This window comes from Schistocerca serialis, chromosome 1 (assembly GCF_023864345.2).
Source record: "Schistocerca serialis cubense isolate TAMUIC-IGC-003099 chromosome 1, iqSchSeri2.2, whole genome shotgun sequence".
In the NCBI taxonomy this organism is placed as follows: Eukaryota; Metazoa; Arthropoda; class Insecta; order Orthoptera; family Acrididae; genus Schistocerca; species Schistocerca serialis.
In genome coordinates this window covers 320,821,833-320,849,598 of record NC_064638.1, presented here as the reverse complement: position 1 = coordinate 320,849,598, position 27,766 = coordinate 320,821,833, and the positions used below count along the sequence as shown (strand labels likewise).

Here is a 27,766-nt window from a genome sequence, read left to right as displayed (position 1 = left end):
CTGATGTAAGAGGGGATATAGCAAATGATTTCACTGTATCGGACAACTGCAAGCTAACTAGTACCATTTGACATGTATGCAAGGTTCCATGATTCTTACTTTGAAAGTGCTGAAGAAGAAGGAGGAGGATGTTTACACAGTCCATGGAAATTCAAGGAGCTGGCACCGGTCATTGTAACAGATAGCTCAAAACAACAAGATAATTAAATCTGGTCCTATAGATGTATGAATTGAATTTGAATCTTCGGCAAATTTCCTGGAACACACTGCAGTGTATGCTCTAGTGCTAAATGAACGTGTGATTAACTACTCCCCGCTCACCAGTGTTATGCAATGAGCTGTATAAATGCACATGTGCTGCAGCATACCCAGAGCATTCCACAATGGTATCTCAAGGTGTGCTCAGGTTTTCTCTGATGATGAGCGCAGACAGTTCATATTTAAAGATGTTGCATTCATGGCATACACAGAAGATGCTGAAATAACTCTCAGCAAACATTGCATCATGGAAGTCTTTCAAGGATGTGAAGTGTGCTGAAACATGGAAGACTGCAAAGTGGTTAACATACGTCTACCATGGAATTCACTGGGTTGAACCTGGCATATCCTATAAAGATATGGTGACATCACTTCAATTATTATCGACATGGATACCATCATCTACATGAAGGGGAAGGAGAAGATCTCATGGATGCATCAAATCTTCAAGTTTGTTGTTATTCAAGACCTTGAATTCCATGGGTGCTCTGCTCTCTATTGATTCAAGAAGAAGATGTGTGGAAATAGTGTTACTACGTCTGTTTATGAAAATGTAGAATTACTTTTAACATGGATGAGAAATAAATGAATTTTTGCCTCATAATATGTGTGTATTTTTTTTACTGGTTTCACTTTGATCCATGTAGTTGAACCCAGATACTGCATCTGTGATTTTCCTAGAGCACTGGCAATATAATTTTATATGTGTTTGCTATGTGTGTTTGGAAGTGTACATGAACATGCACTGTCTGCTCCCATAACCCAATATGGTCACCACAATAGGCAAAGTCCCATACCACTATTTCATGTATTTTGTTTTTCACCATCTTAAACGTCACCTCCCTCAAGCTTCAAACTAATACCTGGCACCACCTTTATACACACTTTTGAGGGTATGAATTTGTGAAATAACAACAGATGTATGGTAACAATTAATTTATTTTTTATTTAGGCATAAATATTCACAATAGAATACTGTTTTACATTAAAAAATCTTGTTTTTACAATACACAAATCAATATTGCTTTTAAATTCGCAGTTCTTATTACCGTTTAAATTTTTTCTACACACATATTCACAGTTCTTGGTTTTACAGATAATGGTACCGGCTGAAATTTTTTTGTTGCTTTATGTTGCGGTATTGATTGCATATTCCTACATCACTACCAGTACTGGGTGAAAATTTGTACATTACATTGCAGCACTGATTACAGCTACTGCAGAGATACAGTTTCTCTTATACCAATATTATTGCCACTACTGTTACTAGTAAAATTCCACCCAAACAGAAGACTTAATTTATACATTGAAATGAGTGGCTCTAAACGTTTTCCATCTCAAGCAGCTGAAAAATTTTTTATTTTTATTTTATTTTATTTATTTATTTATTCATCCGTGGAACAATAAATATTGTATGGATGTCGTCAGATTACAACACATGAGCACACATTTACATTTACAATTAAACAGGTTTCTCATATTTTGTGTAGTTTTTATAACTAGTCATACACATATTTATAATTACATAATATTTTGGTGATAATGTCATATGTTGCTAATAATCTACATCTATGTTAAATATTCTTTTACAGTATAAAAACTTTTACTTACTAAAAAGGTTTTAAGCTTTTGTCTGAAAGTGAGGGGCTCATTTATTTCTTTAATTTCTTGTGGTAATTTGTTGTACAGTTTTATCCCATTGTAAAATATACTTTTTTGCGTCTTTGCCTTGTTCTTTCTATCTAGATGGATGTGGTGACAAGCTCTTGTTTCATGGTCATGTATTAGGCTGTTTGTGTTGTACATGTTAAGATTTTTCTTAATGAACATTATGTTCTGAAAGATATACTCACAAGAAACAGTTAGAATTCCTAGCTTTCTAAATAATTCTAGACAGTGGGCCCTGTTGTTGCTATTTGTTATTATCCTTATGGCTCTTTTTTGTACTTTGAACACAGTTTGTATGTTACTGGCACTTGTTCCCTAAAACATGATCCCATAGCTGAGGACTGAGTGTAGATATCCATAATATGTTATTTTAAGAGAGGTATTATTGCATACCGGTGCAAGGATTCTAAGAGCATAGCATGCTGTGGATAATTTCTTTGCCAAAATGTTGACATGGTTTGTCCATTTCAGTTGGCTGTCTACATTCATCCCTAAGAATTTGGTACTTGTTACACATTCTAATTCATTATTATTAACTTTTATTCTAGTGGCATTGTGTTTTTTGTTCAATTGGAAATTAATATAGTTAGTTTTCTTTACATTTAGGGTTACTTTATTTTTTAATGACCAGTTGTGGACATCATTGAGAGCCTCGTTTGCTCTTTCTGACAGTTGTGTTGGATTTTCACCTGTTATTACTATGTTGCTATCATCAGCAAAAAGTATTTTTTCGCCATGTCTGATACTTTGTGGGAAGTCGTTAATGTATATAAGAAACAATATTGGGCCTAATACACTTCCCTGTGGGACGCCTATATTCACATTTTCTGGGTCAGACAGGTGTTTTATAAGGGAATTGTTTGAAACTTGTGATATCTCAACTCGTTGAACTCTGTTTTCCAAGTATGATTTGAACCACTTCTTTGTCACACCTCTTATTCCTATTTGCCCTAATTTATGAAGTAAGATTTTGTGGTCAACTGTATCAAAGGCCTTGGACAAGTCTAAAAAGATACCACTTACATTTTCACCTTTGTCCAGTGCTTCTAAAATTGCTTTAGTGAACTGTGCTATAGCATATTGTGTGCCTTTTCCGGGCCTAAAACCAAATTGGTCATTGGGAAGAAGATTATTTTTATTCAGGTAATTTAGCAGTCTCTTTTTGACTAGTATTTCTATTATTTTAGAAATGATAGACAGTATAGAGATCGGCCTGTAGTTCTCTACATTTTCCACATCTCCGTTTTTAAGGATAGGTATAACTTTTGCTTGTTTTAGGTACTCCGGAAAGTATCCAGACTCAAAAGATTCATTAATTATGTCTGTTAATGGGCCCTTTATGGAGTCTATACAATCTTTAATTACGCAGACTGGGATTTCATCAAGTCCTACTGAAGTTTTATTTTTTAGTTGGTGTACTACTAGTGCCACTTCCCTTTCTGTAGTTGGCAAGAGCACCATTTAATAATAAGTTAATTGGAGGTGCTCCAAAATGTACTAAAGCGCATGTCGCACACCCTTCGTCCGCCTCTGGGTGGCCCCATCTCTTGTCCTATATGCATACATATTGGATTTTAGACCCATGAACTCCACAACCAGCAGTCTATTTGACTCATCTTTCGTTAAGTCAATAACCTTCTCATTCTGAGGAACAATACTGTAAAGGATTACTGGCTGTGTACCCAGATGTGTCAAATTCAATACTGTGACACCTTGTTAGTTCACATGGATCGCAGTTCTTCACCCAATAGATGAAGCTATCTTTTTCCATATAAAGTAACTTTGGTTCCAAGAAATGACTTTTAGCAAACACATAGTGGAACTTGTACATGTGGAGTTTGGAAATGTCCAGTATACATGTCCCCATATAGGTTTTGTAAGCTCTACTGAAACCTTCAACATCTCCATGGGAATGAAATTCTCATTGAAAATAGTGACCCACTTGAAATTGATTCTGGTGATGCAGTTTCTTATGCCATAATGCCCCTCCCATTTGGTCCTAATCAAAATATCACATTTGCTTCTTACATTCTGCATGGATTCACTGAAAATGGAATTATTCTGTAACTAATAAAAATATTTTTCAAAATCAATACTCAACCCTGCCCTCTTTTTAGTATTTAATTCAACATACTCCTTCAACCAGGGAGACTGATTGAATGAGATAGCCCAGGTGATTGTACCTAAGCTGAGACACTGTTGGAGATTATGATAATGAATTATACACCTCTGCTTGTGGCCAACAGTTGTCATCAGTTTAGGGACAGTGCTTCCTCAGGGAACTTGTTGCTCTGGACATAATGGCAACTTGCTTGTCATTTCATGCACATTAACAGGGTTTATGAGGTCTGCCTCCACCACATATGTCCACCACACACCATACATCAGAACCAGCTACCAGACCCATTATTTTTCCACCTAACTCCTCTAATTCATGTTCGAGCATCCACTGAAACCCACCAACTGGCAGTGGCTGCATCATGGCGTCCCCCTATAAGTTATTCAGATCCAAATATAGAATATAACTTTAATCGAGGAATGTGTTGAACCCCACACACTTACATGGGTTGTTTGCATCGGCTCGTCTATGGATACACTAGCAATGTCCCCCGTGAATCCCATGCACAAAGAAAAGAAGAGCATCAGCATTGGTCAATAGTTTGATGTTGCGCCTCATTTTCTTGAGAATTGTGTCCCAAGCCAACCCAGATACTGTATAATAAAAGGCAGGGTCCAGAGAATACATGGCCATGCATACACTCCAGAACTTTTTAAAAACATTCGCAAGCAATCACATGTCAGTGTCCATATATAATCTTGCGTATTCACCCCAACTGGCAATGTTGCATTCCCACCAGACAGTCACAGCATACTCATAATCTGCACTAGTCATGACCTCGCTTGTGAGAGTACTGGTAAATTCAGATATATCGGGCAGCCTGCCAAGTTTCACCTCACTATCCAGATACTCATAAGGGAAAAGTCCCTTCCTAGTCACAAGTTGAAACTTTTCCTCATTGGGGTATGCAGATCTGATGATGTGTGTATCCTTCCGAGGTAGAGTGTCAACAAGTTTTTGGAGTGAAGTCTGCATTAACTTAGAGAGTCAAGGAAGTGGAGCATAATGTCCAAATTGTTTAAACAGTATACAATATTCCATAAACTATATCCCCACAAATTGTTTAAATATTCCAACTATGGCTCTCACAGTATTTTGTGTGCAGTTGTATTTGGAGTAGTTTTGTGATAAGTGTTCAAGTTGTGAAGCGAATAGTTAAATTAATGTTTCCTGTGGCACATCTTCTGAAGCAACATGCATGGAGATTTGTGACATCTTCAGTATAAGTATGTGACAATATTCTGTACAATGCTTAAACACCAGATTTAATAACTCCTGAAGCAGTTCATGTTCAACTACAAGGGGAATGTGGGGTATTTCCCACAAGTGTGCCACAAAAAGTGTGTGTCAGAGATGAAGGATGAGGTATTTTCTGCAAAAAGTGTGTGATATGTGTCACAAAGAAAGGTTTGGGTATTTCCCACGAAAATGTGTGAAGCGTCCCAGGGAGCAAGGCAGCATGGCTACTGAGAGGTGTCGGCTCCACGTTGCATGATTGGCATGTCACAAAGAAAGAAAGTGCACCAGGGAGGAGGAAGGCTGAAGTATTTCAAGCGTGAGAGGAGGTGCTTAATGCTGCCCTGCAGCTGCTGCATCTCGGACCCCGGCCAGTACCACAAGCCCAGCGCATGGCTCCTTCCAGCGGCTGCAGCTCCTGCGGATGGAGCACAAGTGATCTGTGAAAGTGTAATGACATGGCTTCTTTCGCTATCAGAATTTAAAAAAAGTACTGCAATTGTTTAACATCATCTAAATTGTTTCAACATCAGCATCAGTTTCGAGGTGTATTGCGATTTCAGAAATAAATAAACAATATTCATTAAACAAATTGTTTAAACAATGTCTTATGCATGCTATATTAGCTTGCTGTCATGAGGTGCTACCAGTCCAGCAGCTCAACACAAACTGAGCGAATTTACTGCCATTTTTTCCAGGCTGACATCTTGGATTACGTTACGGGAGGGGGAGGGGAGGTGCGGGGATTTCCCTGAGGGGACTCATGTGCCGGTTGGGGAAAACCCATGACATCATCAGGGGGAGGCGGTAATTAATTGATCGATTAATTAATTTTCATAATTAATTTGATATCAATTTGATATCAAAAGTGGACCAGTACTGGCTTTGCCACACTATTACCCCTTAGAAAATTTTTCAGATGTTTATAGCACATTCCGTGAGAGTGTAATTACGTGGTTCTTTTTGCTATTGGAATTGAAAAAAAGTACTGCAATTATTTAATACTGATTACATTGTTTAAATATCAGCATCAACTTTGAGGTATCCATCTTGGAATACATCATGAGAAGGGGTAGGGTAGGAGAGGGAAAGAGGTTGAGAGTTCCCTGAGGCGACGTATGCGCCGGTGGGAGACAAGGGTTAAAGCAGTCACTGCCTTTAGGCATGTGGCATGTTCAGCGTTGACGTATCACTAATGCTGAAACATCCATTCTCCTACATCTACACTGAAGTGCCAAACGAACATATATATTCAAATATAGAGTTATGTAAACAGGCAGAATACGGCACTCCTATCAACAACACCTATGTAAGACAACAAGTGTTTGGTGCAGTTGTTAGACTGATTACTGCTGCTACAGTGGTAGGTTGCCAAGATTTAAGTGAGTATGAACTTGGTGTTATAGTTGACGTGATGGGACACAGCTTCTCGAAGGTAGGGATAAAATGGTGATTTTCCCATATGACATTTCATAAGTGGACTGTGAATATCAGGAATCTAGTAAAACATCAAATCTCTGACATTGCTGCAGCTGGAAAAAGATCCTGCAAGAATGGGACCAATGACAACTGAAGAGAATCGTTCAACATGATGGAAGAGCAACCTTTCCACAAATTGCTGGAGATTTCAATGCAGGGCATCTACATGTGCCAACATGCGAACCATTCAAGAAACATCATCGATATGGGCTTTCGGAGCTGAAGGCCCACTCGTGTACCCTTGATGACAGCATGACACAAGGCTTTTACACCTCGCCTGGACCTGTCAACACCTACATTGGACTGTTGATGACTGGAAACATGCCACCTAGTCAAACAAGTCTCGTTTCAAACTATATTGAGCAGATGGACATGTTCGGGTATGGAGACAACCTCATGAAGCCAAGGAGCCTGCATCAGCAGCAGACTTTTCAAGCTAGTGGAGGCTCTGTAATGGTGTGGGGTGTGTGCAGTTGGAACGATATGGGACCCCTGATACGTTTAGAAACGACTCTGACAGGTGACATGTAAGCATCCTGTCTGATCACCTGCATCCATTCATGTCCATTGTGCATTCCGACGGACTTGGGCAATTCCAGCAGGACAATGCGAAACCCCACACGTTGAGAGTTGCTACAGACTGGCTCCAAGAACACTTTTCTGAGTTTAAACACTTACGCTGGCCACCGAGCTCCCCTGACATGAACATTATTGAACATATCCGAGATGCCTTGCACCTTGCTGTTCAGAAGAGATCTTCACCCCTTTGTACTCTTATGGGTTTATGGTTAGCCCTACAAGATTCATTCTCTCCAACACTACCTCAGACATTAGTCGCCTCCATGCCATGCCATGTGTTGTGGCACTTGTGTGTGTTCGCGGGGGCCCTACACAATATTAGGCAAGTGAACCAGTTTCTTTGGTTCTTCAATGTATCAGATGTCTTGTGAACTAACCTTTTCCATGTTACTTGCATTGACACACACAATGATTTCCACAATAAATCTGACATTGCACAATTTTGGCACTTCCAGCATTTTCTGTTTCAGTCTTCAGTTGTTGCATTGGTTCAAATGGAACTTTTCTGAATATCTACCCTACAGGTCTAGACTTGACTTCAATTGCTTTCAAATTCCACTTGCACATGAAAAAGTGGTTTTATTGCCAATACTTGTGCTCACAAAGAACTTCAAGATTCTGTCTTGTAGTGCCTCCAGTCTAAGGTGGCAAAATCTTATGCACATGGAATTTATCAACTTGTTATGAGGCATGGTAGACGGTTAAATATGGATGGTGATTTATAAAGAAATAATTGAAAGAGAGTAAGATTTTGCAAATAAATTTGCTTTAACTATTTCACGACTTTGTGAACAGTGAAGCGGTGGCTGTTTTCCAGATGGCTCTAGTGCCAGTGTTATTAGAAATGATACAAGAAATAAAAAAATGAGATCAGTGTCTGCCCTGAGGCACCAGTAAGTGGAATTCACGATGGATAATTTGGAAGAGAGTTACTTGGACTAAAAGAGAAAGAACAGTTTTAAAAACGAATACATCACCAAAAAAACCGAAGAAGATAGGACAGAGTTCCTTCAAGTTTTGGTGACCGCACGTATGTTACTAACGAAAGAGTGGATGAGAAACAAACCTTCATCATCATCTGGCGTTTGACATCTGCTGTTGGATATGAAGACCTCCGTTAAACTTTTCCCAGTATCACATTCCACAGATACAAACGTTCATGTAGTTACTGCATGTTTATGAATATCATCCATGCACTTTTCGCACTCGTCTCCATGGTTTCTTATGTCTTAGAATCAGGCAAAAACTTGTTCGGTAGATATGCCAACAAAACGCCCGTTTTCATGACCCGTTAACTTCAATTCCTATTTTACGACAGTCATAATTACTGTGTTATGTGGACACTAAATCGTGGCAGTTTTAGGTGGGGAGTGTATTGAACTACGGTTGCGTAAGATACCAGTAGAATTCGGGCCTGAACTACCATTGCCAACCGCAGCAAACCATTGCGTTGTAGCCACGATTAAAACCTTTGTGTGGTGCAGACTGCTTATTTTTATTTTATTTTATTTTATTTTTTTAAACGAGTGAAGAGACTAGTCCTAGTGCATAAAGGGATTCGAATGCGACTCTCACCACAATAGAAGGAATCAGTGATCCCTATGACTGTCATGTAAGTGCTGCTTTCATGGAAGGACAGAACGCTGATGTAGGGTGCGAGCCCTTCGAGAAGGAGGCAGGGCATATTCTCCCGCATCTCTCCTCTCCCCTCAGAGAGTGTAAGTTCTCGTTTGTGTACGGTCGTGGCCGACTGCCACGGTGTAATGTCCGCACAATACAACTACTGTTCCAGTCTATTTCCTAATACACGTGTTTATTTTCCTTTCTCTCCTCGTAATTCCTAAGATTCATCTCTCTAGGGCTCAATGGAAACACTTTTTTCGTATAGTTTCCTCTTGTGCAGTCCGAGGTCCCATTGCAGCATCTAAAAACTAGTAATATATACTAATTCTAAACTTTCCTTTTCAGACACATCTGAAGCTTAGTTTCAAAAGTCGTTTTAAGTTTACTAAAGGCACTCCATGTCTGCAAACTGGACGCCTTCAATGAATTCTCTCACATAATTTCACAAATACCAAGAAATCTTCTTCTATGTTAAGCCCGTAGCATCACCGGTTTTGTCCCATCGTCCCTAATAGTTGCGATTTTCAAGTAGCTGCTTCTGCATCTCTTTCTACAGTACTTGACACTGTTGTTGTTGTGATCTTCAGTCCTGAGACTGGTTTGATGCAGCTCTCCATGCTACTCTATCCTCTGCAAGCTTCTTCATCTCCCAGTACCTACTGCAGCCTACATCCTTCTGAATCTGCTTAGTGTATTCATCTCTTGTTCTCCCTCTACGATTTTTACCCTCCACACTGCCCTCCAGTACTAAATTGGTGATCCCTTCATGCCTCAGAACATGTCCTACCAACCGATCCCTTCTTCTGGTCACGTTGTGCCACAATCTCCTCTTCTCCCCAATTCTATTCAATACCAACTCATTAGTTAAGTGATCTACCCATCTAATCTTCATCATTCTTCTGTAGCACCACATTTCGAAAGCTTCTATTCTCTTCTTGTCTAAACTATTTATTGTCCATGTTTCACTTCCATACATGGCTACACTCCATACAAATACTTTCAGAAACGACTTCCTGACACTTAAATCAAAACTCGATGTTAACAAATTTCTCGTCTTCAGAAACGCTTTCCTTGTCATTGCCAGTCTACATTTTATATCCTCTCTACTTCGAGCGTCATCAGTTATTTTGCTCCCCAAATAGCAAAACTCCTTTACTACTTTAAGTGTCTCATTTCCTAATCTAATTCCCTCAGCATCACCCAACTTAATTAGACTACATTCCATTATCCTCGTTTTGCTTTTGTTGATGTTCATCTTATACCCTCCTTTCAAGACACTGTCCATTCCGTTCAACTGCTCTTCCAAGTCCTTTGCTGTCTCTGACAGAATTACAATGTCATCGGCGAACCTCAAATTTTAATTTCTTCTCCATGGATTTTAATTCCTACTCCAAATTTTTCTTTTGTTTCCTTTACTGCTGGCTCAATATACAGATTGAATAACATTGCGGATAGGCTACAACCCTGTCTCACTCCCTTCCCAACCACTGCTTCCCTTTCATGCCCCTCAACTCTTATAACTGCCATCTGGTTTCTGTACAAATTGTAAATAGCCTTTCGCTCCCTGTATTTGACCCCTGCCACCTTCAGAATTTGAAAGAGAGTATTCCAGTCAACATTGTCAAAAGCTTTCTCTAAGTCTACAAATGCTAGAAACATAGGTTTGTCTTTCCTTAATCTTTCTTCTAAGATAAGTTGTAGGGTCAGTATCGCCTCACATGTTCCAACATTTCTACGGAATCCAAACTGATCTTCCCCGATCTTGGCTTCTACCAGTTTTTCCATTCGTCTGTAAAGAATTCGCGTTAGTATTTTGCAGCTGTGACTTATTAAACTGATTGTTCGGTAATTTTCACATGTGTCAACAACTGCTTTCTTTGGGATTGGAATTATTATATTCTTCTTGAAGCCTGAAGGAATTTCGCCTGTCTCATGCATCTTGCTCACCAGATGGTAGAGTTTTGTCAGGACTGGCTCTCCCAAGGCTGTCAGTAGTTCTAATGGAATGTTGTCTACTCCCGGGGAATTGTTTTGACTTAGGTCTTTCAGTGCTCTGTCAAACTCTTCACGCGGTATCGTATCTCCCATTTCATCTTCATCTCCATCCTCTTCCATTTCCATAATATTGTCCTCAAGAACATTGCCCCTGTATAGACCCTCTATATACTCCTTCCATCTTTCTGCTTTCCCTTCTTTGCTTAGAACTGGGTTTCCATCTGAGCTCTTGATATTCATGTAAGTGGTCCTCTTTTCTCCAAAGGTCTCTTTAATTTTGCTGTAAGCGGTATCTACCTTACCCCTAGTGAGATAAGCCTCTACATCCTTACATTTGTCCTCTAGCCATCCCTGCTTAGCCATTTTGCACTTCCTGTCGATCTCATTTTTGAGACGCTAGTATTTCTTTTTGCCTGCTTCACTTTCTGCATTTTTGTACTTCCTCCTTTCATCAACTAAATGCAGTATCTCTTCTGTTACCCAAGGATTTCTACTAGCCTTCGTCTTTTTACCTACTTGATCCTCTGCAGCCTTCACTATTTCATCCCTCAAAGCTACCCATTCTTCTTCTACTGTATTTCTTTCCCCTATTCCTGTCAATTGTCACCTTATGCTCTCCCTGAAACTCTGTACAACCTCTGGTTCTTTCAGTTTATCCAAGTCCCATCTCCTTAAATTCCCACCGTTTTGCAGTTTCTTGAGTTTTAATCTACAGTTCATAATCAATAGATTGTGGTCAGAGTCCACATCCGCCCCTGGAAATGTCTTACAATTTAAAACCTGGTTCCTAAATCTCTGTCTTACCATTATATAATCTATCTGAAACTTTCTAGTATATCCAGGGTCCTTCCATGTATACAACCTTCTTTCATGATTCATGAACCAAGTGTTAGCTATGATTAAGCTATGCTCTGTGCAAAATTCTACCAGGCGGTTTCCTACTATGTTTCCTTCTCTCCCTTTTCCTACTCTCGAATTCCAGTCACCCATGACTATTAAATTTTCGTCTCCCTTCGCTACCTGAATAATTTCTTTTATCTCATGATACATTTCATCAATTTCTTCATCATCTGCAGAGGTTGTTGGCATATAAACTTGTACTACTGTAGTAGGCATGGGCTTCGTGTCTATCTTGGCCACAATAATGCGTTCACTATGCTGTTTGTAGTAGCTAACCCGCTCTCCTATTTTTTATTCATTATTAAACCTACTTCTGCATTACCCCTATTTAATTTTGTGTTTATAACCGTGTGTTCACCTGATCAAAAGTCTTGTTCCTCCTGCCACCGAACTTCGCAAATTCCCACTATATCTAACTTTAACCTATCCATTTCCCTTTTTAAATTTTCTATCCTACCTGCCCGATTAGGGGATCTGACATTCCACGCTCCGATCCGTAGAACGCCAGTTTTCTTTCTCCTGATAACGAGGTCCTCCTGAGTAGCCCCCGCCCGGAAATCCGAATTGGGGTCTATTTTACCTCCGGAATATTTTACCCAAGAGGACACCATCATCATTTAATCATACAGTAAAGCTGCATGCCCTCGTGAAAAATTACGGATGTAGTTTCCCCTTGCTTTCAGCCGTTCACAGTACCACAACATCAAGGCCATTTTGGTTAGTGTTACAGGGCCAGATCAGTCAATAATCCAGACTGTTGCCCCTGCAACTACTGAAAAGGCTGCTGCCCCTCTTCAGGAACCACACATTTGTCTGGCCTCTCAACAGATACCCCTCCGTTGTGGTTGCACCGACGGTACGGCTATGTGTCGTTGAGGCATTCAAGCCTCCCCACCAACGGCAAGGTCCATGGTTCATGGGAGGGGGGGACTTTATAACTTGACACTATGTTATCCATTTTGTCTGCAGGAGAAACGCTTCAGTGACGTGTTTGGTAATATCCATCCATTCTTAAAATTCATCTAAGCTGTAAGATGAAAAGGTCATATCCTAAGAGGACTGGTTCTTCTAAATGCTATTCTCTTCTATACTTTATTGTATCCCAGAAAATGTCTATTTTCTTGTACTTCATGATATAGATGTTCAACATCACTGTAGCTGAGTGAGTGACTTGGAGGATGGTTGCAGAACCATAAGGCATTTTTTCCAGTACAATACATCAAACTCATAGACTTGCTTCAGTTATGCAGAACTCACACCTAAGCATGACGAAAGAGGAAAGAGAAAACAGCTGCCTATGAGGCCAGAAACTATGTTAGGCTTTACGTTAAAGGTATTGTATCAAAGACTTTAAGACAGAAAAGTGTCCTCCCTGAGTGGAAGATGTGGATGTACCACACTCAAAACGGACGAATTGATACATACAGCTGCATCGTTTCAGAGTCTATTCTAACACAAGAATCTACTCCGTAATGACAAAGACAGACTCTGAAAATATTGATAAGTGAAAGGATCACACACTCGTTATAGGGGAGAGTGGGGGAAATACACGCACCTAAGGAAAAATCGATGTGAACCATTCGTTACGTCATTAAAACCTACGAAAATAAGTACATACCATAGACTGGACATTTCTCCACATATTCCAATCGTCTGTAAATTGTTATATACAGTACCTTAATTTTGAACATTAAAATAAAAAAAAGTGCAAATGCGTGGTATTCCCCACACCTGAGGGTAATGACACGCAAAGTACTGGTAATAACACGTAAAACAAACAGACCATAAAAATGTACAATAATTGCTATTTTTATTTGCTTATTAGTTACTACAAATAGTAAACAGTATATTTAAGAATGAAATAATGTAATTCTACAAACATCTCTTATAATTTTCGTTTTTTACATTTTTATTGATGTGAAAAGAGTTCATTTTCTCATACAACAAAGATCGCACTTGTAACCTTTTGGAGTGTTCCAGCCACTACATTCTTCATGACTCCATCTGCTACAATAAATACATCGGTACCATAGTTCCCCATCTTTCCCAAACTCTCCACAAACTAAACAGACATCTTCTGAAACCGCCAATGGATCAATATCATCCATTTCATCATCATCACAAATGTTCTGCAAGTCCAGATTTAGGTCATCCTCGCTGTTACTTTCACTTTCTTGGTGGTGTTTCTTCTTATACAATGTCTGTTTCTTCTTTGAGACTTTTCTAAGTTGCAGATTTCTGCACTTATCTGCTTTATCCTTAAGATTTCTTTTTTTGTTTCCTTCAGCTTTCTTTTTCATGGCTTCTTTTCGTTTCTTTATTGATAACTCCGTTAGCAGTTTATTCTTCTCTGGAGTTGCCATAAGGATAACTGACTTTCCCTTCGGCTTTCCCTTGGCTTGTTTCGTCTTAGGAAGAACTTGTTTTTGTTTTGGAACAGGAGATATTTCAAATACACTAACGTGCTTGACACATGCACTTTTAGTTGTTGTTGTTGTGACCTCTTCTAGGCCTACTAGAAGTGGAACATCTTCTGCTGAAGAGCCAGGAATCTGTTCTTGACTCCTTTTGGGGATATGCGGCTCGTTTGTAGATGCAATCACTTCATTTCCATTTGTTGCATTCGGAACATCTTCATCTTCAAGGACAACATCTCTGAAGATCTCACATTGTTGTAAGTCGTCATGCTGAAATTTGTTTGGATTGAAAGGGCAAATCCCACATGCCTTAAACCTTGACTGCCCTTTGTCCATGGTAGCGACCTTAATATATGCCTTATTAAAAAGTTCTGCTAACTCATATGGTGTAAGTTTTTGATACACCTGTGACTTCATATACATGTCACATTCACAATTGATGGCTGATTTCAAAGAGGAAAAGAATGTTACATCTAGTGGTTGAAGCTTGTGAGAAGTGTGTGGAGGTATGGTTACTATGACAATAGTATGTTTTTTACAAAATTCAAAAATATCAAGTGAAATGTGGCTGCTGTGATTATCTAAAATCAGCAGCACAGGGTCATCAATAGTTGATTTTACATTGTTCTGAAAATGTTGGATCCATTCGAAAAATAATGACTCATTGGACCAGCCATTGACGGAACAACCATATATTGCTCCAACTGGTCCACCTTTACTTAAGAGATTTGACATCCTCTTCCTGGGGAAGATAAACATAGGGGGGATGTAGGTACCAGCAGCACTGAAACAACATATCACAGTCACGTTTTTCCCCCTTTCCCAAGACATGGCCCCACCTATTTGTTTAACACCTTTAGGAGCCAAAATTCTGTCAGGCTTTTGTACAGTATTTATGCCCGTTTCATCGACATTGAAAACTCGCCCCTCTTTAAATTTACATTTTTCAAAGACATGTTCTAAATTTTTAAAATATGCATTAACCTCTTCTTCATTAAATGCCTGTATTCTGTTAATGCTAGTTGCTTCAGGTTTTCTCATGCTAATACTTGGGTTTCTTTTTAAAAATAGAGCTAGCCAATCCTTTCCAGCTAACCTAGATGACTTATCAAAATTGTTTGCAATGTTGTTAGCCTCTGCATACTCAAATGCAATCTTCGCAGCTGGATGCATGTAATGCCATAGAACAGTTTGGCCATTGTAATAATATGATCCCTAATCTCAATTTCCTGTTCTGTCAAAAATGTTGGGTTTCTTCCAAGTTTTGGACCCTCGGTATTTTTAACCTTCATTCTCGTTCGCAGTGTTGCTTCATGAATCCTGAAAGCTCTTGATACTTCTCTTATTTTTCTTCCAGATTTGATGGCGTCAAGAGCCTTACAAAGTTCTTCTTGCGTCCATTTTGCTTTCTGGGTTTTTCTTTTATAATATCTACCCATCTGAAATTAAAAAAAACCTCGTTAGTATTGAAAATATAACCTGGAAGGGGAATACCACACACTTCAACAGCTGCGTGGGATTACCCCACCGTAAGTTCGATGACTAACCTAAGCATAACTCGGCACCTAATTCAAATAGCGGGACAAATCTAAGATATAATTAAAGGTTTCATCTAGGATTAGTAGTTGATACGCAAGAATTACATTAAAGCAACTTATACTAGCACTTACCTTGCAAAATACAGCTGACCAAAATTACATCAGACACGCCGAAAATAAACAATACTTCACTGCTCCAACAATGGCACTGGAAAATGGCTGGCGTAAGCTGCATAGTAGTTGTTACTCCTGCCGGCAGGGTGTAGCACCAACTGGGAACAGCTTGTGATATTCAAACTGCATAAATCAGCCTGCGTGGGATTACCCACATGCATGTAATTCCCTCACCTTCCCCTACACCACTTCCCAGCGGGACAAGGTAATCAGGTCGATTCCAACGTTTCTATTCAGTTCTGTTATGAAGCTCGAGATGAGAATAAAGTTCCACAAAACACATTTGTGCAGCGTAATTTATAATATCGAATTCTGGTAGGTTTTCTCCTGGCCCCAGAGCCGCCATCAGAAATTAGGTGACTTTTTTGTGTGCTTTGAGGAATTGTGACAGGAACTCTATTGTTACTTTCGCACGTAAACTATTGGATGTATAATATCTTATGCTGTCTCAGAATTTCAGTACTTGATCCAATTGCCCATTCACAGACTTTAGGACAGAAATCAGTATCACTGAAACCACATTTTTACACATACACCTCCTTGGCTTTAAATAGTTTTTATGGAATGGGACGAGTTAAGAACGCATGACCTAATTTTATTTTCTTCTTGAAATTGACGACTGGTAAGCATACTGCTGAGAAGTAACTGCTTAAGAAATCTAAGAGCTGGTCCTATGTGTCTCTCAATGACACATGCAGCTGGCAGATGGACAGTGATCCTCACTCGCACGAATTCTGTTCAAGCTTTATGTGATTGTTGTTGCTGATCTGTCAAATTACATATTGCATTATTCTGATGATTTTGTAATTTCACACAAGGCAGAAACTTCAAGAATTGTGAAAGTAAACTCAAGAATAGCCTACCCAAACCGTAAAATTACTTCACCAAATGGCGGCTCAAATACAACACTGCTAAAACAGAACTATTCTTCTTCATAGGTCAAATTTTACCAGGTAAGACCACTTTTTTTTAACTGGGAACATTAAGATACAGTAAGATCCCAAAATACCATTCACATTAGATAGAACGATCTTTTTGAATTCACTCATAAAACATTGCAAGGAAATCAAAATCACAAGTAAACTTCATCAAGTATCTTGTGGAAACTTTTACTGGGGGCCAGAGTCAAAGAGAAAAGTTCCCTTGTGGATCTGTCGTTCGTAAATTTTTAAAAGTACTAGAAATCAACTGATAATGAGTAGATTGAATAAACAGACCCACTTATTGTTGTTATTCCTGTATTTATCTGCGCATCAATCTGGCCAATAATGGCACTTTCTAATCGACCCACTGTACAGTACCCTGTGTAACAGAAAAAAATCAACTCCTCTGAAAGCGTGTTGAGCATGACCAAAACCTGCACATAAAGGTCACCAACTTCCAAGCACATTGCAGGTCAAGTTTAACTGGTACCATATAGGATAGTGGCTGTGGAACTACTCACGCATGAAATGAGTCCTGGGAAAGACGAATTCTACATTTGTGACCCCTGCGCAAATACTAATGTGCATACCACAGAAGACTGTTACAAAAGAGGACACTTTCGACACCTTATAAACACTACATCTAGCTAATAATAAGCAGCTTCCTGGATCAAATTCTGGAACATGACTGTTTAATAAAGACTGATGCTAACAGCTGTCAATATAGCAGGAAAAGATCTACACATTTCTTTTGGAATTATATATCACTGTTAATTCCATTTGCTTTTATGTAGCATTAATAACCATTTCTTCATAATTTGCCATGTAGAAATTTTCCAATTTGGATGGTAGCTCAATAGTTACAATTTATCTCATTTACTCTCGTTTCTCTTCAAAACACGCCTTTGAATCCATCCTCTCCATTTGCATCCATAAACACATGAACCAGCACCTACTGCGTCCTGTTACCTATGAGAGGCATTCAGCAAGTAATGCAACACTTTATTTACCTGAAAGCAGGTTGGTTTAATTCAGAATTCCTATACACCATATAATTTCCCATTCGTTTGGCTACAAATTCTATTTTTCAATATAATCTCCGTTCAATGCGACGACCTTATGCCACCTTACTGGGAGGGCCTGTATGTCTGTATGGAACCTCTATAACGGTCGGCGTCAAAGCCAACATCTTGCTGCATCAATAACCTCTGCATCATCCATGTTCTGCTTCCCGCAGAGTGTAGGCTTCATTGGGCCAAACTGATGGAGGTCGGAAGGTGCGAGATCAGGACTGCAGGATGGATGAGGAAAAACAGTCCAACGAAATTTTGTGAGCTCCTCTCTGGTGCACAGACTTTTGTGAGGCTTTGCGATGTCATGGAGAAGGGAAAGTTCGTTTGCATTTTTTTGGCGACGAACACACTGAAGTAGTTTATTTAATTTTCTGACAGCACCACAATACACTTGAGAGTTGATCGTTGCACCATGTGGTAGGACGTCAAACAGAACAACCTCTTCAGAGTCCCAGAAGAAAGACGCCATGACTGTAATGGCTGAGGGTGTGGCTTTGAACATTTTATTTGGAGTAGAGCTGGCATGGCGTCACTCCATGGACTGGTGTTTTGTTTCCTGTCCTAAGTGATGAACCCATGTTTCATCGCCTGTGACGATGTTCGACAGAAAACTGTCACGATCAGCTTTGTAGTGTGCAAGCAATTCCGCACAGGTGGTCCTTCATTGCTCTTTATAGTTTTCCTTCAGGCGGTGGCGAAAGCAGCGGGCACACGCCTTTGAGTAACCCCTTCTAGTGGACGAATGTGTCAGCACTACCAACAGAGACATTCAGTTGAGCAGTGGGTGTTTCACTGTGATCCGTCGATCACTTTGAAAGAGAGTTTCTGCACAGTCCAACTCTGCAGGAATCACAGTTGTGTGCGGTCGGCCGTCACGTTGGGAGATCGGACCCGTTTGCGAACTTGTTACAATGGTGACAAACACCTCATAACGATTCACCTTGCTTTTGTTCACCGGCAGGTCTCCGTAGACATTCTCCAAAATATCTGCGATGCTCTGGTTTTTCGACAAAAGATACTCAATGACAGCTCTGTGCTTGGGACGCATCCCCGTTACAAACGCCATTTTGAAGGCTATAGCGCTGAAACCAATTGCAACTTCATGAAACTATAGGGGCTGAAGTTGGAATATTCCACGATGGCCTACAACAAATTCTGCATTTTTTCAACCGAAATTGGCTGAGAAAAATAATGTGTTGCATTACCTATTGAACGCCCCTCTTGGTATGACTCCCCTCCCAATATTTCCTTTGGTGACCAACTGCTGTCCTACTCACGAAACTTATGAATTACTGAGATCCTTGCGAAAGCCAATCATGAAACAAAAATTCCACCTGATGTGCAAGCTATATGACATAGACAAAACACTGTTAGACTTCAGGAAGAATGTAATAAATCCAGTTCCAAAGATGGTAGGTACTGACAGATACCACAGAACCATCAGTTTAATAGGTAATGTTTGCAAAATACTGACACGAATTACTTACAGAGGAGTGAAAAAATTGGTATAAGTTGATCTTGGGGAAGATAATTTTATGTTCTGGAGAAACATAGGAACACATGAGACAGTATTGATCCTACGATTTATCTTAGATGATAGTCTGATGAAAGGCAAAGCTATCTTCATAGATTTAGAGAAATCTGTTGACACTATGGACTGGACTAAAATTTTTGAAATGTTGAAGGTTGTAAGATCGTAATATAAAAAGTGAAAAGTTTTTACAGCTTGTAGAGAAACCAGACTGCAGTTATAAGAGTCGAGGGGCATGAAAGGGAAGCAGTGGTTGGGAAGAGAGTGTGACAGAGTTGTTGCCATTTCCGATGTTATTCAATCTCTACACTCTGCAATCAGTAAAGGAAACCAAAGCAAAATTTGAAGAAGGAATTAAAGTTCAGGGAGAAGAAATAAAAACTTTGAGGGTTGCCAATGACACTGTGATTCTATCAGAGACAGCATAGGACTCGGAAGATCAGTTGAACAGAATGAATTATTTCTTAAAAAGAGTTTGTAAGATGTGCATCACCACAAGTAAAATAGGGGTAATGGACTGTAGTCGAATCAAAGCAGGAAAAGCTGACATAGTTGTATTAGGAAATAAGACACAAAATGTTACAAATGAGTTAAAGGGCGTCTTGTAAACACCATGAGCTACATTTAAAATGTTTGATACCCAAACAATATCTACGTGTAGAGAGCAGACAGTGGCATACATGATGTATCTCTATATCAGTGACATGAGGGTTAATTATAAATGACACTAGTCAACTGCCATCTTGCATCTAGAATGTGATACATCAACTAGTATGTATTTTGGTGAGTGGAATCCAAATATACCTATCAAAATGTTCTGTCACGTGCCATTTTTGAGGTTTTAAAGATTTTTATATTTTCGTATTCAGTATTTCGCTTTTTGCTGTTCTTCTGTTCTGATGTTGAATTGTTTGTTTGCGATTTGCAAAGGAGCGCTAGAAGATCTATAAATTGTCAGTAAATGGTAGGTGTGATAATCCAGTGGTGTGAAAGAGATCCTCAGTGAGTGTTTCCTGTGAAAGATAGTGCAAACTTTTTGTGTGTAAAACTTACACTAAGAAAAATGGCAACTAGTAAGTCTCATTGCTGTCTAAACCACCCCAACAACTTTTGTTATGTGTGTGGGAAATTCACTCCAAAATCCCAAAGCAAACCAATCACTGATTTAGTTAAGAAGGAATATAAATTGTATTTTGATTTGATTGATCAAGATAAAAACTTTCACCTCATATTGCCTGCATAACCTGTACTACAACCATAACCGAGTGGCTGAAAGGAAAACCCCAAGCCACGCCATTCGATGTTCCGATGGTGTGGTGTGAACCTAATGACCATTATTCAGACCGTTACTTCTAGTCTTACAAATATTTCGTGACATTCAAGAAAAACTAGATATAAAATAAAGTATCCAAATGTATCTTCAGTGCATTTGTCTGTGCTCCATATGAGGGGTTGCCTGTTCCTGTCCGTAACTTGAAAGCCACGCAACCAAACAACATGTCAAGTGAATCAGAAAGTACTGAACATATAGAAGAGTACTGCCCTCAATATCGAGACACTTCGTCTCAGCTCTTTAATCGAAAGGAACTGAACGATTTGGTTCGCGATCTAAAACTTTCGAAACAGCAAGCTGAACTCTTGGGGTCGAGACTGCAACAACGGAACCTTTTAACTCCAGGGACAAAATTCCCTGTTTCATATCAAGAGATGCTTCCTCAATATTTCAATATGCAGAATTCAATGTTTGTATATAGAGATGTCAATGGTCAGATGATGCAGCTAGGTGTACAACATAATCCACAGGAGTGGCGACTATTTATTGGCTCCAGTAAAACCAGCTTGAAAGCAGTACTACTATATAATGGCAATCCATTTTCACCGGTACCTTTGGTTTACGCAGCAGGCATGAAAGAAAATTATGAAACCATGGCTTTGCTGCTAGAGGCAATCAAATATAAGGATCATGAATGGCAGCTTTGCTGTGATTTAAAAGTTGTTGCAATCCTTACAGGTTTACAGGCTGGATTCACGAAATACTGCTGCTTTTTGAGCCTTTGGGACAGCCGTGACACCAAGAACCACTGTAGGGTCAAGGGATGGCCTACAAGGAAGACATATGTTCCTGGAAACGTAAATGTGAAGAATACCCCACTGGTTGAGCCCGATAAAATCATTTTGTCTCCCCTTCATATCAAGTTGGGGCTTATCAAGAACTTTGTAAAAGCTCTGGATAAAGAAGGTGAGGCCTTCAAACACTTAAAAGAAAAGTTTCCCAAATTAAGTGAGGCAAAGCTGAAAGAGGGTATATTTGTTGGACCACAAATAAGAAAATTGCTGAAAGATCCAACTTTTGATACCAAACTCACAGATATACAATTAGCTGCTTCGTCTCCTTTTAAAACAATTGTGAAGGGCTTTTTGGGTAACAGAAAAGTCAAAAACTATGTTACCATTGTGAATGATCTGTTGGACAACTATAAGAACATGGGGTGTAGAATGTCGCTTGATTTCTTCCCAGAAAATTTGGGAGCCGTAAGCGATGAACATGGTGAACGCTTTCACCAAGATATTCTTATCATGGAACACCGTTACCAAGGCCACTGGAACCCTTCGATGATGGGTGACTACTGCTGGGGTCTTGTTAGGGAGAGTGATGAAACGGAGAACAAAAGAAGAGCTCCGTCATCGCATTTTTCAAAAACCAAAGGCGATTAAAGGTGAAAATATCTTTTAAACTAATTTCGACCTTTTATTGGCATCATGCCCATATATACATACAAAATAGTATTGATTTCAAACGTTCTGAATGTGTATTTTTATTTGACTTAATTGTATCAATTTTCGCTATTACGATTTTTTATTCTGCTGTGTACCTAGGAGATGTGACGTCATAGAGAAAAACTGATTTCAGCAGTGTATTCGGCACCCCAAAATTAGTTAAATCCACTCATTTACAAACCAGATGCAGTAAAAAAATTTAAATTTGTTAACTAGTGTTATCTGTTATGTTGAAATAGATGTTCACCACACAGTATGAAGATTCTCATATATATTATTCCTGTCGAATCTTAAACGGTGATATTTCTTGATCACATTGGACACAAATGTCAGATAATGTAAAAATGTTTATACAGGATAGCCTAGTGTGGAGAGCTGCATCAACCCAGTCTTCAGAGTGAAGACCACAACGAACAACAACATAAGTAGAAAGTCCAGTGCAACGTATCATTTCTTGCTCTTCTTTGATCATTATCGAAATCATTCGAGAAATTTCTGAAGCTGTTGTCCGACAGCCACGGTTTCAAGAGTAATTATTTGTGAAAGATAAAAAAGGGAAAGTAAATGTCAGCATTTTGGAGCTGCTATTTTCTTTTCGCTTTTCGCTTCTTCTGTCACTTTTGACAGTTGTCCACTTTGCTATGCACCGTGAAAGTTGACAATTTCTGGACTGAATATTTGCATCCATGAACCACTGATAAATTCACTGAACCGTCTCCGTAAGCCTCATACATTTAGTTTGGCACTTATGCGGTTTAGGAGGTACATGCGCTGATCACGAGAAAAGCACCTATTTTTGAAGGAAACGCTTATTTCTGAAGATATAAGCATATATATGCACGAAATACCAAAAAAGTACTTATTTTCATATGGATGCAAAAAAAAAAAGATCAGCTAACTGTCTGCTTTCACCAACTTATTCATGTTGCTATGCCAATATGCTGCAGACACTTTAATATATTTCTTCACGGAGTTCTTTACCCATAGGAAATGCCGCAACCAAAAATCACGTGGAGTCAATCTGGCAAAAAACTAAAGAAAAGAATAAAAGGCGTTTCGGAACTCACCGTGCTATGCTGAATAACTACCTGGCGGAATTTCTCTGTCGTCAACGTTTTGGGGAAAATCCATTCCACAATTTCATTGAACATGTTCGAAAAATCTATCATAATGCTGCAAATTAACTTGAGGTAGCTGTTTTTATCTAATCTGTGATTCGAGGTTTAATGTATATCTGTGCAAAGTAAACAAATATGATTTTTTGAGAAAATTTTGTTATTAATTCCATCTTTTTTGCAAAAAATGTTTTTGAAATTCCGTGCATACATATGCAATACATCATTTTTGATAAAAAATTTATTTGAGGCAGTTAATTGATCTTTTTCTTTGCATCCATATGAAAGTAAGTACTTTTTTGGTGACGAGCGCATCAGATACGACTGTAACACACAATTTTTGAAATACAATTTTTTTTGGTATTCCGTGCATATATATGCTTATATCTTCAGAAATACGCGTTTCCTTCAAAAATAGGTACTTTTCTCATGATCAGCGCTTGTACTCATTTCTACCGCGGTCGTGCCTCACACATTTATAAAACCAATCGTTGCCTGAATCTCACATCTAGTGCCCTTTCCCATTCAAGTCATAAACAAATATCATCACTCACACGCAGCTTGCAATTAAACAAAAATAGCCTATGTTCTTAAATGAAACAACAGATTTTGCGTGACACATGAGCCATGATTAATATTTGCAAGAAGACTTCTAATACACACATCTTTTATCCTAGCAAAAAGTAAATTATAGTTGCTTAAAATGTAGCTGAGCTTGCTTACCTGTGGCAGCATCTTCTTCCTATTATTATCGCTGATGGCAGGCTGGGACGGAGCGACGTGCACCTTTTTCGACAAGAAAGAGATGGAGCTGAGGTCCACGGCGTAGCGGCCGCCAGGTGATCGCGCTGACAAGTCTGCCTCTGATAATAGCAGACCCTGCTCAGTTCCAGTAGCATTTCCACGAGCGCGTTTCTCCCGCCTGGAAACAAGGAAGGATCGCCACATATCATGCAAGGTTTGCAAACTCCCATCTAGACAAATATAAGTACAACACACTCTTTAAATCATACTTTCGTTGCCGGAATCACCAAATTCTAAGAAGCTCTGGCTCTCGATTCGACAGGATGAAAAAATTATACACATTAGTTTGTGTACGTCACTTTAAGAAATTCACACAATCAAATGGCAGCATTTTTAGAGAAATCTTAGACCCATCTGCAGTGTCTTTGCAAAATAAGCGAATGAGATACTGTTTGTGGTATTTCGATCATTCCTCTGGGATGCCATATTGACGGCCCGTTGTTCGGCAAGAGAAGACTACGTCTTGGTGTCAGCTTCCATCGTCTTCCTTCACTTCATTTACATACAGTGAACCAAGATGTAATACGTGACACTACAGTCGACAGCCACATTTTATCTGTCATTTCGTCGTGCAAGACAAAATTCAAACTAACCAGGGCATTGACAACAAAAATCTCAGTCGATTTTGATGTTCAGAATATTCACGACACCTTATTCAACTGTGTAACACGTCAATAACAAACAAGTTACAATAATTGGAAATATTTAAGAAAAAGTTTTCGACTAATGCTGGAAATAACGTACTCGTAACCAAAAATGTGCCCTCGGAAATTAACAATACCAACAGGGAATTCAGAGCCTCAGGCAACTTTCTATGATAAATGTCATTAAACATTCTATACCAAAAACAATGAATATTAATCGGATACAGTACTTCCGCCTTGTTAATGTTACCTGTCTCTCGCACACTCATTGCATTTAAATATTAAATGACCGTCATCTCTCACCTCCTGATCACCGCACCTGCATATATTATTTTCACTTAAATTCCAGCATTGAGGTGTTGTTGGAAAATATCATGGTAAAATCCCACACGTGTAATTGATCTGATGTCTTGTCGACGTGCCGTTGAGTTGTAATACCAGAGTCATAGAATTATATACTGATGAACTGAGATGTAAAATTGTCCTTTGCATTTATGTTACGTGCATCAGTTTTCCTTAAAAGTCTTTCTAATGTTGTTCCTTGCGCACCGCAATACATCTACAAATGTCAACGTTACGTTAAGAGACTTCCAGATGCGGTACCTTCTCTTGCCAACTTACTGCTGTATTACTGTAGATTTTTACATGCATTTTGATCGAAACGAAATAAATGTGTTCAGTTCTTTGAGAGAATAATTTCTCAGTTATGTACTTTTATACAACTCAGTCTAAAGTGAAGGGGCTACACCAAGAACTTACTCGTAGATGTTGGTCTGTCTGTGCCAAGACAAAACAAGTGCACTGAAGCTTGCCCCATTTATGAAGATGTTTCAGACTAGCATTATCGTTTAAAATTTATCCATAATAAATCGTCAGTCTGATTAAGGCTCTATATAAAATCAGTATCTTGTTAGGTGTTGCCTTGCACCATATTGTGGCCAATGAATGAGTCAAATTCGTGGCTAGTCATATAATCCATTAGCCTCACTATGCATGAAATCCAGCAAAGACGAGCATTGAAATGCATGCACAGAAACTTCGTAGTCGTTTCGACTGGGTATGTATTAATTTCGAACTTAATAATGCAAGTCACTGGCCACTTCTTCAGTATAATAATAATAAGTTCTCAACTAAGACGTTAGACTCAATGTCAAACAGTAGTTCGTAGATTTTAAGAACGATCTTAATGCAGACATTAGCAGCATAAAATTTAGCCGTGACACCTAAAGCTTGGAAACGTACGTCATCGCGGTACTGAACAAAGGGAAAATTAAAATGCATGGTGTCTTTTATTCGAGCGTACAGCGAAAGACTGAGAAAGCTCCTTATCGTATATCGCTTATGACAATCCTGGGTCCAATTATTAGCTTTAGATGTAGTATATAAGTTTCCTGTTTTAAATGTACACTGAGATTGCAATTATCCGACTCCAGTTGCCCCATTCGCCTCAATTTAAAAAATAAAAAATGTGTTGTTCCTCGGCCTTCGTGAAAACCAGACAAACGCTTCGCTAGCAATTCCGTGCATTCCAAGCAGTGATTAAAATGATTTTACCGAGTCTTTTAAGACAATGTCACTGGCGTGCAAGGAACGGAAAATATAGTATTATTTTCTAGATTTCCTCCTTAGTCTATGTTCAATTAAAGATCCACAAAAGTAAGTGAAGTACACTGGAAGGCAACTTCGAATAATTCGTTTGGAGAATTAACGTAGCGAATAGTACTAAACTGCCGCAACGTATTTGGAGAGTTAACATGGGACTGTCGAATTCTTGACAGGTGAACGAACTAGAGAGAGGATGATGTGTGTTTCCTGCGGACAAAATATTGGTTGAACCTGACAAGAGGGAAGAGCAAACTTACCGACAAAATTTTCCACCAGCAGAGGCTCGACGTTCAGCAGTATTTCTCTACACAGTTTTCTAAGACTCAGACTTTCTTCCAGACATTAACGAGCCTAGTTTCTCTGATCATTCTGCTGCAGTATTCGATCTGAGATTTCTTTTTGTGCTGAAGATATGTTTGCACGGCGACGTTCTCTTTGTTTGCATTTTTGGTATTGTTCAAAGGTCTACTCCTCTCGTTCACAACATACAGCAAGGCAAAGTTATTGTGACTTGATACAGATTTTCAAGTTTCTTTATTGACTGAGTTGATTAAATTGCAATAAGCTTCTTCTAATGAGAGATCGACTCACATTTTTCAAGTTCTTTGTCCATTAGAACTTCGTATTTAGACCAAGAGACGTTCCGAATTTACAAAGTTGTTGGAGTAACAGCTTCTCCTTACGCTGAATTCAAGTACAAGGGCTATTTTAATTGGAATAGCGATTTCACTGAAAAGCGCATCTTAAGCTTGGCAGTTCAGTAACAGTTCTAGTGTGTATGAAAAATTAAGATTTAATTATAGCTTCCCAAAATCAGTGGGATCCCTTATTGATAGAGGCACTACTCCTCTGTCAATTTTAATGTCCGTTCGTATAAGTCTGCATTCTTTGAAGCGAACAGGGATATTCAGTACAAACCACGTTTCACCGATTGATTACTGCTAATGCAATCTGTTGGCCCATTGTTTCTTTCATTATAGATTTCCTGTTAATAAGAGTTAACCTTACGTTCCACTGAGAAATTTTAAGGGCCATATTTGAATTTAAAAAAGGCAAAGATTGAATCGCCCTTTTCAAATCAACAACTCATTTCATGGAATCATACCAGAAATAAGAATAATCTTCACTTGGATTTAAAGTAAATTACTTTAAAATTTACTTCGGTCCAGAAATGTGTCTATTTTTCAGGAGCACGCATTTTCAGTAAATTGCCAGAAGCCATTAAAAGTTTAATTGTTATTACAATTAAGTTTAAAAGAGGCCTAAGGGGTTAATTGGTGGCCAGCTCCTTCTATGATTGGCAGCCA

At 39.0% G+C, this 27,766-nt stretch overlaps 1 protein-coding gene across 1 annotated transcript in view; it reads right to left on the bottom strand.

Annotated features, from left to right (window-relative positions):
* The window catches only part of LOC126457338 (uncharacterized), a 108,822-nt gene extending 85,375 nt beyond the window's left edge, over window positions 1-23,447 (bottom strand). Inside the window, exon 1 of the mRNA XM_050093555.1 lies at window positions 23,359-23,447. Coding sequence (XP_049949512.1) covers window positions 23,359-23,442 — 84 coding nt within the window. The 5' untranslated portion in view covers window positions 23,443-23,447. The remainder of the gene's footprint in view (window positions 1-23,358) is intronic.
* Window positions 23,448-27,766: the final 4,319 nt, after the last annotated feature.